At 44.4% G+C, this 15,201-nt stretch overlaps 1 protein-coding gene across 39 annotated transcripts in view; it reads left to right on the top strand.

Moving 5' to 3' along the window:
• Positions 1-6,343: 6,343 nt before the first annotated feature.
• The window catches only part of LOC126203575 (mucin-2-like), a 366,840-nt gene continuing 357,982 nt past the window's right edge, over positions 6,344-15,201 (top strand). For all 39 annotated transcript variants that reach the window (XM_049937906.1, XM_049937910.1, XM_049937908.1 and 36 more), the window contains exon 1: positions 6,344-6,466. In XM_049937906.1, coding sequence (XP_049793863.1) covers positions 6,388-6,466 — 79 coding nt within the window. In that variant the 5' untranslated portion in view covers positions 6,344-6,387. The remainder of the gene's footprint in view (positions 6,467-15,201) is intronic.

Below are 15,201 nucleotides of genomic sequence, written 5' to 3'. Positions count from 1 at the left end.
AAAATTACTGTGGTTTCACTCCCTAAATTACTACAGAACTAAACAGTTTTCATAAATGTTTCCCTTTAAGGCCGATTTTAGGTTCGGCATATTTAACACTGCTACACTTCCCTGGCCACAAACAGCTTCTCCAGGGTTTCCCTATGACGTCTGGCTCAGCGCTTAGGCCTCATTCAGCACAATAGACGCCTGTGAATTTCCCCATCTCGTGGCGAATATGCACTCTTTGTGGCACGCGGTCCTGGACGACAAGGTTCGTTTCACAATTCCTGAAGTCTGACTCTTTCGGCCATAGGCTTAAATGAGAGCAAAATGCTCGTTAACTCACGAGGCCTTGGACACGCATCAGGACGAGCAGAGGTGAAATTCCTGTTCGATATCAAGATTTATGTTTTCTTTGGTTTCTTTAAATCGCTTAAGACGAATGGAGAAGGAAGTAAGATGAAATGTGGACTTTGCTTTGATACCTATCTAGTCTTTCATTCGATGGGCAGATGATCAGCGAAAGACGTGTGTGACGTATGGTGAATTCCTTTCTGAGCTACTGACAGCTCTCATGAGGAGTAATAAAGGTAATTTTTCCCTCTAGTTTTGTAAATGTATATATTAAAAATCTTAAATTGGTATACATCATTTATGACGAATTTCGTGTGAGAATATATATGATATTATGAAAGTGCAGTTAGAACATCTAACTCCTTGAAGAGGCGACTACAAGATGACTATGGATGAATACCACCTATTATTATAATTGCTTTTGTGCAATCAATGTTTTGTCCTAAAGTGAAGAAACATTCGCGGACCGGTGTGGCCGAGCGGTTCTAGGCGATTCAGTCGGGAATCGCGCGACCACTACGATCGCAGTTTCGAATTCAGCCCCGGGCATGGATGTGTGTGATGTCCTTAGGTTTAGCCCGCATCTCGTGGTCGTGCGGTAGCGTTCTCGCTTCCCACGCCCGGGTTCCCGGGTTCGATTCCCGGCGGGGTCAGGGATTTTCTCTGCCTCGTGATGGCTGGGTGTTGTGTGCTGTCCTTAGGTTAGTTAGGGTTAAGTAGTTCTGAGTTCTAGGGGACTTATGACCAGAGGAGTTGAGTCCCATAGTGCTCAGAGCCATTTGAACCATTTTTTTTTTGTCCTTAGGTTAGTTAGGTTGAAGTAGTTCTAAGATCTAGGGGACTGATGACCTCAGATGTTAAGTCCGATAGTGCTCAGAGTCATTTGAACCATTTGAAGAAACATTCAGGATATCATACCTTATACATTAATGAGTGGTTCCGTTTGTTTCCTAAGCTACCAGTAAAACGAAGAGCAAACATTTTCAACGTTTGCGTTTGAGGAACCCAGTAGCGTGTTTCTTCCACTTCAGATTTTTAATCAGTACTCGGGAGGATCAAAAACAACCGGAATTTTTCTATAAAAAGAATGTACCTTTTTTACTAATACAACTTTAATCTCCAAAGTACCGTCCACTAGCGCTAATGCACTTGTCCAGAGATTCATTCCAGTGTTGGAGGTACCTTTTAAAATTCGTTCCCTTTAATACTTACTAGTGCCACCGTAACATTATATCTTACATCGTCGACATCGAGAAAGCGCTTTCCTTTCAAGTACGTTATAAAATGTTCAAATGGCTCTGAGCACTATGGGACTTAACATCTGAGGTCATCAGTCCCCTAGAACTTAGAACTACTTAAACCTAACTAACCTAAGGACATCACACACATCCATGCCCGAGGCAGGATTCGAGGCTGCGACCGTAGCGGTCTCGCGGCTCCAGACTGAAGCGCCTAGAACCGCACGGCCGCAACGGCCGGCTAAGTACGTTATCACCCCAGGGAGAAGGAAGAAGGTCGACGGGGATAAATCTGGTAAACGGAGCGGGCAGATCGAGGTTGTCTCTTTTGTTGAGGTCGAAAGCCGGTGAACACTGGCAGCCTTGTACGCAGGGCCTTTGTCATAATGCCCATACCACTAGCTGAAATTCCATAAAGCTGCATGTTTCCACCCCAAGCTTCTGCTGCAAAGTGTACCGCCAATTCAACGGTCGGCCTAAAAGAAATTTTGTAACACACCTTTTCCTAGCCTCCCCGCCCCTGGTGTCTGGTGGTTAGGTGTGGTATCCGCCGCGGCCGGTATCCTGTTTACGTGGAGAAGGCTCGTGAGACTTCGCTAATCTTTCTAAAGGGCTCGGCCGGGACCACGTGGCTGGCTTACTGGGTGATCACATATATTTCCACGTGGCGGCCACTGCTTTGCGTCGTGGCAGGGGGCAGCACGTTACAGGAGCACAGGAGGCGGCAGCGGGAGACCGTCCAGCATTATGCTCACTTTTTTTGCTTCTGTTTTCGGCCTGGCTGAAAGGCACATATTTTAATCAATTTCCTGGATCTGAGATGGCAAAATCCGGGTGTTAGCCGCGAGGGGCGCAGCTTGTGTCTTCAGTGGCATATATCAGAAGTCTCGAGTAGCCGATCTTTCAGTATCAATCAGTGGAATACGTAAAACTGAGAGAATCCGAACTGCGCGTTCGGTCTGGAATCTCATTCACTGGAGTAGAACTGCATTCAGTGATGCGTCCCGCTTCCAACTGAGTCCCGATGTCTAACAGAGGCATGTCTGGAGACTCCCCCAGACAGCGCCAGGGTGCCGACCTATTTATCGCCCGGCAAATGACCCGACGACGAGGAACGATGGTCTGGGGGCGCCGTGTCTTTGGTTGTCGTCAGCGGCACCCTTACAGCACGGCGGTACGCCGAGGACACTCTACGTCTAATGTCGTGGCCCTTCATGACAAGCCATCCTAGGCTTACGTTTCAGTAAGATACTGCCCATTGTGTTGTAATAAAAAAATAAATAAAAATATTATTATTACTAAATACTATTAAATATTCATATGGAAACTCATTTTAGCAGGATATAATACGATTGCGTTATTAGAAATGTTCTCTGCCTATTTGAATTTTTCTTGGCTATCGGACTTCGCTTACATTTCAATTGTAGTTGCAGGGAGCGGACTCCGAGAACACCGGCGCTTGTCATAATCAATAAAATCCTCCTTATATGGTTTTCACTTCACTTTAATACCCGGCCGCGGTGGTCTAGCGGTTCTGGCGCTGCAGTCCGGAACCGCGGGACTGCTACGGTCGCAGGTTCGAATCCTGCCTCGGGCATGGGTGTGTGTGATGTCCTTAGGTTAGTTAGGTTTAAGTAGTTCTAAGTTCTAGGGGACTTATGACCTAAGATGTTGAGTCCCATAGTGCTCAGAGCCATTTGAACCATTTTTCACTTTAATAAATAAAAAATACTTGGTACTGTTGTTCAGTATACTATCATTCATGCACACACATGATTCATAGGACTCGTAATACTTCAAATTTAAAATGCACATCTTCATCGTTCTTCCACATACGAGTGTGTGTGTGTGTGTGTGTGTTTGTGTGTAAAAAACAAAAAAACTGTACAAAAATTTAAAGTTTTTTTCTTTCATTTCTCTGAGCCTTGCCGCGCATTCAAAATTAAAGTCTTATCTAATGCTTGTGATCTATCGCTCTTCCAATTTTTTTGTTTTTTAATAAATATTAACTTTACGTTATCCTCGGTGTTTTTCATCATGTTGTTACACTCGACACGCACGCGGTTCTAGTGCTTACCTTTGTGTTTGCCAAATCCTCCCTTGGCCAACAAGGCCACCGGATCTCTCCCCAATTGAGATCGTTTGGATCATTATGGGCAGGGCCCTCCAACCACCTTGGCATTTTGACGATCTAATGTCCCAGTTGGATAGAATCTGGCACGATATCCCGCAGGAGGACGTCCAACAAATCTTTCAATCAATGCCAAGCCGGGTAACTGATTGCATTAGGGCCAGAGGTGGACAGGCGTGCTATTAACTTGCTCAATTTATGAAGCTCTTTCTCTTGAATAAATAATCACTTCGGTTCTTGAGGAAGAGTGGGCAGCCATTCCCCCAGAGATATTTAGATGCCTCGTGGAAAGTGTGCCAAACACAACTCAAGCTGTGACAAAGGCGAAGGGTGGAGTGGACCCTCTAGTGATGTCCCCTAATGGACGTTTGGATCCCTTTGATCAGAAAATGTACCTGTTGCTGGGAGACACAAATCGCCAGCCAGTAGGATGATGGGATCTGGCACAGAGTTGAACTAAGACGCAATTATCCGTCACTCGACGTCACAAGGAGAGGCCATGGCGTTCACATCACGAATTCACTTCAAACGTTCTACACATTTAATAGACACGTAGGAAAACATAATTCGCTAGCAATAAAGCGTACTAATTAGGCGATTTCGAGAAAATCTCATGTTTTATGCTTCAGCGGCGTACCGGCGCGTTGCGACCCTGAGCACGAGATGCTGGTTAGCGCTCAAGCTCCGTAATCGCTCGACTGAGTCCCGCTCTTGTTTTTTTTCTTTTATTTATATATGTTCTCAACACTAGTCATTATTTCATAGATACTACATTTGGGGAGGTAATATGATGGAAAGATACGCGTATGAACGTTTATTGAATAGTAGATGATTTTTTGCTTATCTTTTTGCCGCATCAAATATTATAAGTGTCGACAAGCAAATTTCTCCTGTCGTGACTTCAGAAATCCCTTATACCTGCAGTTGGGTAACGTACCGAGAACTGATACGCACCTGGACGCTTACACCTCCAGACAAAGGTTTCAAGGACGCGGAAGAGGCTAGGAAAGCCCAAGTCACACATCGATAAATAAAGGTGTAAATAATTTATTCAATGATACAATGACTTACAAAAAGGCAAAATGTGGGGATAATGCACGATTAATCGTCGGATTTGTTTTTGACCTTACAAGCTGCAGGACCATGTTTTTCATACAGACAGGGAAGACAAATGTGAATGCGGGCTTTCCCGGTGTATACTGCTGATGAAACCTCCTTGGGCTTCCATCCGGCTGAAGATGATGAGAATGACACTCATCGAAACGTCGCGGATTTCCGACGCAGCTACCCGGATGGAAGGCCGAGAAGATTTCATCAGGGAAAACATAGATTAGAGCGGCATCTTCTACATCGAATGAATGCAATTTTGCCTCAAGCTCGTTGACATCTCGGAAAATTTCTCTTTCTTCCGACAGCCTTGATGCAGACTGTGCGTAAAGCAGCATTTTCATAAACGAGGCTGCCGAAAATTGGCGATGTGCGACTGAACGCACTTTAATAGCGTCTTCACAGGAAGCAATTTCTCGTTCGTTGTCAGTCAAATATGAATAACTTTGAAGGCGTTTGATACAGGTTATAACTTGCCTATTAGAAATAAAAGGCGCATGATATTTGTCGTAATAATAAAAATTAGTAAAAAGCCAAATAACATTGGATGTTAAATAAAAGTTCATGCGAATACACGTGTCTTTTCTGCATATTGCAAATGTAATATGTACCAAATAATACCACTAGTGAAACTCCCTGGCAGATTAAAACTGTATGGCCGACCGACACTCGAACTCGGGACCTTTGCCTTTCGCGGGCAAGTGCTCTACCAACTGAGCTACCCAAGCACGACTCACGCCCCGTCCTCACAGCTTTACTTCTGCCAGTATCTCGTCTCCTACCTTCCAGTCTTTACAGAAGCTCTCCTGCGAAACTTGCAGAACTAGCACTCCTGAAAGAAAGGATACTGCGGAGACATGGCTTAGCCACAGCCTGGGGGATGTTTCTGTAATACCACTAGAAAAAATGTAAATTAAAAAAAAATTTGTGGGACTCGATCGAGCGATCCACGGATTACGGAGCTTGAACGCTAACCACACGATCGCCGCTAGCCCGTGTTCGGGGTTGCAGTGGGCCGGTACATCATTAACACGTAAAACCTCCCTTGCGATTTTTCTCGAAACCGCCCGAGTAGTGCACCTTACTACTTGCCCATTATGTTGTCCTGATGGACTGTTAAAAGTGTACAAATTTTGAAGTGAAACAGCGATCCGAACGCCCTGACCTCCCCCTATCAGTTCGATTCTATGTTCAACCGACCTTGGGCCATCGCTGCTGTCAGAAATGGCAGCTCTGTGTCGTAAATTACGATACCGCCAAATCAGCAACAGATTTAGTCGTTTACTCTTCCTACTGTGCCGCATATACGCGGTACGTAACGTGTTGTTACTTGTCGTCCTTCCTCGTGTCGCAATTGTAATGGCGACCAGGCCAGCGATCGCAGCTGATACGCGCGCTCGCGACCCACGCAGAGCGCTGGAGATTGCGCCGCGGATAAGCGGGCGACGCGACGCGTGATAAGCCGAGATAAGCCGAGATAAGGCGCCAGCTGCGGCAGCGGTTGGCCGCGCGCGCCAGTGCGCCTCTGGAGAGGTGGGACCGCCGACCACTGCCCACCGTCTTCTGCCTGCAGACATGGCGCCGCCGCGCGCTCTTCTGGCGTTCGCCGTCCTCTGCTCGGCCGTCGTCGCCACCCGAGCTGCCGCGCCCAACGGTACGTCAGCCGCCGCGCATCTGCACCCCGCAGCCAGTGGTTCGCAGGTGGATTCGGTGCTTCATCTGGAGTGGGAATGTGCCGCCCAGATGCACGAGCTGCAAATGTGTGACGTCGTCAGAATTTGACATAGCACGCAGAGATTCGAGAGTAGCTTTCCCCGTGTACTGCAGGAACGAGATCGGTGTTGTAAAGACAGTTCACCCATCTCGAGAATCTGGACGATTTTTACCTGCTATCGACGTTGATACTGCCAAGATGTCGGTCCCAGGAATACCAACACTTAGACTAATGTTTCAATTTTAATTTGAAAGTCGGACAACAAATATCAAAACGAAATACTTTTTTCGCTTGACGTAATTACAAAGTAACAATTTTCTGTGTGTGTGTGTGTGTGTGTGTGTGTGTGTGTGTGTGTGTGTGTGTGTGTTTTTCCTTTCCTTGGACTGTCGAACCTTGCTTCTCACCATATTTCATCACGATATTAGGTCAACGGGAAGTACCATATAGGTGTCGATACGTTTGCGAGTATCAAAACGTGTAACTTAAACCGCCGTATTTTTTTATTGCACTGACTTAGAAGATTCATATCGGTACACCGCTAAGGTACTGTTGGCCTCAGTAAGTGACATAAATCTCAAGCTGGTAGGCCTACCCGTGCCTGATGTAAAGTCGTCTTAACAGACGGGCTGACGGACAGACACACAGCCTGATAACAAATGACAAAAAATAATTTTCGGTGTGATATTATTACAAATGTACAATTTTTGTATTTTTTCTTTGCTTGTAACCGTGAAATCTTGCTTCTTGCCAAAGTTCATGATTCCAGATCAACGGCAACTACCCTATACGTTTTGATAATTGAGTTTTCGAGCAGCAAAATACGTCACATAAATGGTCGTATCTTTTGATTGCTTTGTCTCAGAAGCTCCAGTTCCTTACTTCTCCGAGGCATCGTAGACCCTAGTGTGTGACGTAACTTTCAACTTGACGCCTCTGTCCGTTCCTGAGAAAAACGGATCTTAACAGTCGGACAGACATTCGGGCAACAAACGGACCCTATAAGGCAGCCATTTTTACAGGCTGAGGCACCGGACGCTAAAAATAAGTAACCTGTTTGCTATTTGTAAAGTGGGCGAGCCCATACTTTGCCAATGTTTTTACGATCACGCTGCGGAAGTTTCGCTGGGAAGCCCTTACACGACTTCCAAACGGTTCCGAGTTGTTCCTTCGCGATTTCCTTATTTTTGGAACCCTGAAGAAAGGCTCTCGTGACCGTCGATTTGCTTCGGACGGAGAGGTGCGTGCGTAAGTACAATCATGGTTCCGTAGGCAACTGCAAATATTTTTCCATCTACGCATTGACGTCTTGCCTCACGATGGGATAATGTATTAACAGTTACGGCGATTACTCGCAAATAACAGACAGTTTACTCACCTTCTTCAATCTCAGTCGTTTCCATTTGACTACTCCGTATGTCAACACTGGACGATGCGTACCGTCATACCAAGTTTTCATTTGTAAAACGACACGAATCCATGAAATAATACTTTAACGGTAAGAAGGACGATTAGCTATTTAAGTCTCAACGCTCGGCGTAGAGAAATGAAATTCGTTCCGTCCTCATACTCGTAAATGTGCCAGTGATTGTACATCTCTTGGAGGCCAAATTTCCTAGTTGCGAGGGATTTAAAGCAGATCGATGGTAGAAGCCTTGCCTGACCCACGAATTAGTTTGCAGGAAGGAAAGAAAAAACGGAGGAAAGAAGGAAGATTGGGTTTAGCGTCCAGTCGATATCGAGGTCATTAAAGACGCAGCACAAACTTGGATTGTGTCAAGGAGGGGGAAGGAAATCGCCCGAGCCCTTTCAAAAGAAACCATCCCGTCATTTGCCTACAGCGATTTAGGGAAATAACGGAAAATCCAAATCTGGATGGCCAGACGCAGATTTGAACAGTCGTTCTCCCTAATCTGAGTCCAGGGCTCTAACCACTGCGTCACCGCACTCGGTAATCACTTTACTAAGCGTGACTGTACACTAGTTGATTGCTCTACACAGGGTGTTACAAAAAAGGTACGGCCAAACTTTCAGGAAACATTCCTCACGCACAAAGAAAGAAAATATGTTATGTGGCCATGTGTCTGGAAACGCTTACTTTCCATGTTAGAGCTCATTTTATTACTTCTCTTCAAATCACATTAATCATGGAATGGAAACACACAGCAACAGAACGTACCAGCGTGACTTCAAACTCTTTGTTACAGGAAATGTTCAAAATGTCCTCTGTTAGCGAGGACACATGCATCCACCCTCCGTCGCGTGGAATCCCTGATGCCCTGATGCAGCCCTGGAGAATGGCGTCCACAATACGAGCACGAAGAGTCTATACATTTGGTACCGGGGTTGCGTAGACAAGAGCTTTCAAATGCCCCCATAAATGAAAGTCAGGATGATTGAGGTCAGGAGAGCGTGGAGACCATGGAATTGGTCCGCCTCTACCAATCCATCGGTCACCGAATCTGTTGTTGAGAAGCGTACGAACACTTCGACTGAAATGTGCAGGAGCTCCATCGTGCATGAACCACATGTTGTGTCGTACTTGTAAAGGCACATGTTCTAGCAGCACAGGTAGAGCATCCCGTATGAAATCATGATAACGTGCTCCATTGAGCGTAGGTGGAAGAACATGGGGCCCAATCAAGACATCACTAACAAAGCCTGCCCAAACGTTCACAGAAAATCTGTGTTGATGACGTGATTGCACAATTGCATGCGGATTCTCGTCAGCCCACACATGTTGATTGTGAAAATTTACAATTTGATCACGTTGGAATGAAGCCTCATCCGTAAAGAGAACACTTGCACTGAAATGAGGATTGACACATTGTTGGATGAACCATTTGCAGAAATGTACCCGTGGAGGCCAATCACCTGCTGATAGTGCCTGCACACGCTGTACATGGTACGGAAACAACTGGTTCTCCCGTAGCACTCTGCATACAGTGACGTGGTCAACGTTACCTTGTACAGCAGCAACTTCTCTGACGCTGACATTAGGGTTATCGTCAACTGCACGAAGAATTGCCTCGTCCATTGCAGATGTCCTCGTCGTTCTAGGTCTTCCCCAGTCGCGAGTCGTAGGCTGGAATGTTCCGTGCTCCCTAAGACGCCGATCAATTGTTTCGAACGTCTTCCTGTCGGGACACCTTCGTTCTGGAAATCTGTCTCGATACAAACGTACTGCGCCACGGCTATTGCCCCGTGCTAATCCATACATCAAATGGGCATCTGCCAACTCCGCATTTGTAAACATTGCACTGACTGCAAAACCACGTTCGTGATGAACACTAACCTGTTGAGGCTACGTACTGATGTGCTTGATGCTAGTATTGTAGAGCAATGAGTCGTATGTCAACACAAGCACCGAAGTCAACATTACCTTCCTTCAAGTGGGCCAACTGGCGGTGAATCGAGGAAGTACAGTACATACTGACGAAACTAAAATGAGCTCTAACATGGAAATTAAGCGTTTCCGGACACATGTCCACATAACTTTCCTTTATTTGTCTGTGAGGAATGTTTCCTGAAAGTTTGGCCGTACCTTTTTGTAACACCCTGTATTAAATATCACGTCCGCTCAGATACTTTCCTGAGTTCTTTATCAGATAAGTAGCGCAACGTTTTACAGTGCAACACTTATTGTAAACGAAAGTACTGGGAATGTTGTGGAATTTTGTCAACACAGCCGCGCGGGATTAGCCGAGCCGTCTATGGCGTTGCAGTCATGGACTGTGCGGCTGGTCCCGGCGGAAGCACTTATGTCCCATAAGATTTCACACACATTTGAACATTTTTTGTTATCAGAGAATGTGATTGGTTAAATTTTCAATCCTTTATTCTCCTTTAGGCGCAGACACAAAACGCTTGAAAATAATAACTGGTTTTGGCCTACACTGGCCCTCATCAAACCACAAAATGAAAGTATTATGCATCATTGTGATCACAATTTGCTGTCTTCATTCAAAGCAACTGATTATGGCCAGTCTAGGTCGACAGGGATTGATGATTTGAAAATAAAATGTTAACAATGATGTTTGTTGCGTCCTACCAACAGAAAGGTTATTAGAGTTTTGAAGCTCACCCCTATCAGAAAATTGTTCCATTGTTCCAGAGCTTATTGCTGAACTTTGGAAGCAGAGCGGGGAGGCAGGGCTTATTTTGGACGAAGCCACAGTGAAGGTCGTTTGGGCTGAATTCCTCCCGACTGCCTGTTGAGGAGGGTATCGCATGGTGCCTCGTGAGAGTGTCTGTGCAGTGTTGTGACTGTGTGGTGGTGTTTTGCACCAACAACGGTTAAAAAGAAGGGAACGTGTGCGCTTCGGTGCCAGCACACGTGTTACTACTCTGGAAAAGCTGAAAGGGGTCCGAACCTAACGTCGTCATCCGATAGACGGATCATCATCAAGTGTGACTCAACGAGACTGCCGAGAGGTTGGGTCTGAAGCTTCGGGCACTGGCACGCATTCTGGTACAAAAAAACTTAAGTCACACACCTCAGCTTCCCAGGTACTCCGGTGACAGAAAATTTCTTCCAAAAAGGGAATCGAATTTCCAGTTCTAGGATCCAGGACTACCACATCTGCTTCGCTTGTCCTGCTGGGTGGACTGGTACACGACGCATGCGCCGTACGAATTGTGCACGGACTGAACCGAGTAGCCAAACGTCACGGAATGGGTTGTCCTACCAGAAGAGCTGCTGTGTGTGGCGCCCGAATGTTGCTGCTAGATGCAGCCTATGGCCTAATTACAGAGACGATATCTGACCAGCTTGTCACAGGCAAGTGTGTAGTCGACATCGAAACGGGCCCCGGGTTAACTAAATTCGAACGTGGGATAGTAATCGGTGCAAAGGGCACGGGTTGAAACATAATCAGGGTTACACAATAATTCTGGTTTCCGATGTCAGCACTGTCTAGGGTGGATCTCTAACATGGCAGAGACAAAGTTAACACGCAAGTAATATGATGACTGCAAGTGTTTACGAGCGGACGGCCGCGTCATCCCCGCAGAGCCATATTGGGCGATCGGTGGTCACCTGTGAGTCAGATAGCTACCGATTTGAAGAGTAATCAGCATGGTCGTCAAAGTCTACATTTGTAGTCGTTCATTGTATCTGAAACCAGCACGACTATAGAAATGACGAGAGCTAGCTCAATGGGAGAGGCCATTTAATTATTTCAATTTTTTGTTACAGTGGTGTGATCGTTATGTTCAGCATGTTGCACAATAACTCTACGTAGCTCTTATTCCGATTCTATATATGAGCAATAAATGGCAGGTCGATTGCGAACTGTGTAAGGAGCCGTGTGTCCCATCTTCAAAACTGCTGCGTTGTTCGGATTTTGGCTGCTTCTCTTTTCCTTTATGTCGATGCTGTACGGGGCTGTGCGATCTATGCTCGTTCGTCTCCTTCGGATATGGGACCAGATCCATCAGTCACTGTAGCACAACGTGAGTGATATGGGTGGGCCTCAACAATGTCGGACTAAACAGATCAAACATGTAATCACGCCGTCACGCCCCCCCTCCCCCCCCCCCCTTCCTAATGAAGCAAAGCAGTTCAAGATATCGCAAATAAAATTAACGAAGCCCTTACTAAATGAAGTTCGAAATAATCCGAAAAACTTAAAAGTAATACTGTGCAAGCAACACTTTACTTTCAATTGGCCACACATGATTAAACATAGTTACATTTAAATTTGTTTTTAGATGGGAGTCACTTTGAGCAAACACAATTATTTCTATTGTAAAATTCATAAGACAAAGCTGTATTTGGTTCTTTTGTTGTACCACCGATATCGTCTATAAACCATGATCATAACTGGAGCATGAGTCACAAATATAACTACAATCACAAAAATAAAATGTAAATGGGGAGGGCATTCTACTGCAGTACTTACGAAACTCGAACAGTAACACCTTATATATGATGAAGATGGAAACACAGGCACGCAACTATAGACACACTCTTTGACAAAAATGCGTTAATCAGGCTCATGTTGAAAAATAACATTACAAGGTATCAGAAGCCGACAAGGACGGCTGCATACGTATACGGTAAGGTGTAAACAGGTCACCTGATAATAGTGTGAGCAAAGCACATGGAACACAAGCAGCTACCAGTGCAATACAGAGATCAATACTAACAAGAAATTTCAGCCAGAATACATTATTATACAGTTCCCTCATAGCGATGAACAAGTCAAAATTTACTAAAAATGGCAAGTTATAAAATATTTTATACAGTATGAATAAAAACACACACGACACTGGTGTAATATTCTACAACAGTCATTATTTATTTAACAGATCTGTTTTCGGCTGTTACGCTATCTTCAGGTACGAAGAAAAATACGTCGTGGAGCGAAATTTTTGTAAGGTCAAAGTTTTTAAATGAGTATGTCTACCGAGTATCTCCATTTCGAGAGATAAAAATTATAGATGCTATACTTAGGGATAAAACGAGAGTAATTATTTCAGTGTAAATGTGATGTAAGATTATTTAACTGAAATAAGATATGTGACACACTAACTAACGAACTGTTCTTAGAAGAAAATAAGTTGAACAGAAAACTTCGGTCACATGATCCAAGGGTGTGACTGAAGAAAATAATCTTGTCTTTAACAGGTCCTAAATTATATATAAGATATACTAGTGAGATTAGGCAGGTAAGTGAAGCAGCAGTGATCACATAAAGTATTTTCTACCAGGACAAGAGAAATTACAGTAACTGAAATAAAGGAAAAAGTGGGGCAGGTGAGTCAGAGGGGTCACTTACAACATAGCCTGAATCAGTCTGCAGATACTACCAGGCTACGTTGTAAATTACCCCTCTTACACACGTGCTCCAATTTTTTTCTTTATTCCAGTTACTATAATTTTTCTTGTCCTGGCAAAAGAATTTTATTTTCTACAATCACAGCTGCTTTACTTACCTGCTTAATCTGACTACTAATCTTATCTGTTTGTAATTTAGGACCTATTAAAGACAAGATAATTTTGTTAAGTCACACCCTTGGACTATGTCACTGAAGTTTATTGTTAAAGTCATTTTTTTCTAAGAACATTTCTAATTTATTCAGTAGTTCGTCAGTTATTGTGTCACATATTTTATCTCGATTAAATAACCTTACATGGCATTTTCACTGAAATAATTACTCTCGTTTTATTCCCAAATCTAACATTAACAATTTTCATCTTTGGAAAGGGAGATATTCGGTAGGTGCACTCATTTGAAACCTTTGATCTTACAACAGTTTCACTCCACCACACATTTATATTTGTATCTGATGATGGAATAAGAGCCGAAAACCGATTTGTGAAATTATTAATAATTATTGTAGAATATTACCCCAGTGTCGTGTGTGCTTTCTTTCATAATGTACAAATATTTTATTTGTTTGATGACTTAATCACTTGTTTTTAAGCATATATTGCCAACTTTCGGAAGTATTGTTTCCGAAAGTAATATTTGTCATCTTTCGTTGCTTTTCTTTGAATCTGGTATTGTCCTGATTGCCCATCATGAGCCAATAACAGGCAGCAGAATACCAATTGGCAATAAGTACAAAATCACAAGCAGCGACTTTACTGTAGTGGTTCGAAATGCTCCGGAAAGCCTTGAAACACATCGGTCTACATCTTCCACAAGATATTCCTACATCGAAGCTAGCTAAGCTGGTGGCCCTCGCTTCGGCCGCAAAGCTTTTGGTGGCCATAGGAATAGCATTGTGGTGGGTCATGAGAGCCAGAAGCGATATTCTGTAGGTGGCAGTTCCTGTCGATTTTAAGCTATGCATCGCTTTAGACAGTTTTGGGGTTCCATTGGTGATGTGCTATTGGAAAACTAATTCTTCGCCTAGGTACAGCCACAGGTAAACAACCTACGTAGAGACAGCATAGTCTGCTAACCGTATAGTTGCGTTTCTGTAAGTTTGGTTCTTCTTTCATAAAAACGTATTTTGCCTTGTTCACTGTTACTGACGTCCGCCCCCAGTAGCTGAGTGGTCAACGCGACAGAATGTCGATCCTAAGGGCCCGGGTTCGATTCCGGCTGGGTCGGAGATTTTCTCTGCTCAGGGACTGGATATTGTGTTGTCCTAATGATCATCATTTCATCCCCATCGCCGAAGCGGCGTCAAATCGAAAGAATTGCACCCGGCGAACGGTGTACCCGGCGGGAGGCCCTAGTCACACGACATTTACACTCTTACTGACGATTTGTTTCTGTTGATCACTGCTGCAAACATATCAGGAACCAGACATGACACCTCACATAATACAAAGTGATTCAAAAAGAAAGAAGCGTTGTACCATACACTCAACGTCAGCACCGTGCGTTGCTAGAGAAACATCGAAACTGTAGTCCATTTCACTCCACATACGAATCAACACGTCTCTGTTTATTGAATCGACAATTCGATTTCTCAGCTTTTGAGGAGTAGCTAACATAGGTGGGATGAAGACTCTGTCTTTTAAGTAAACACATAGAAAAAAATTCGTAAGATATGAGGACTGGTGACGTGGGAGGCAAAAACAGTGAACAAGATCTTGCTGTCAACCTCTTCCAGTCCAACGTTGTGAGATGCTGTTGTTAAGATAAAGCCACACCTCAACGTGAAAGTGAGGAACGGCGCTGTCTTGCTCAAAACTGAAATCATTGGCGCCTTCG

This window comes from Schistocerca nitens, chromosome 9 (genome assembly GCF_023898315.1).
Source record: "Schistocerca nitens isolate TAMUIC-IGC-003100 chromosome 9, iqSchNite1.1, whole genome shotgun sequence".
NCBI lineage: Eukaryota > Metazoa > Arthropoda > Insecta > Orthoptera > Acrididae > Schistocerca > Schistocerca nitens.
This window is presented reverse-complemented; position numbering and strand designations above follow the sequence as displayed.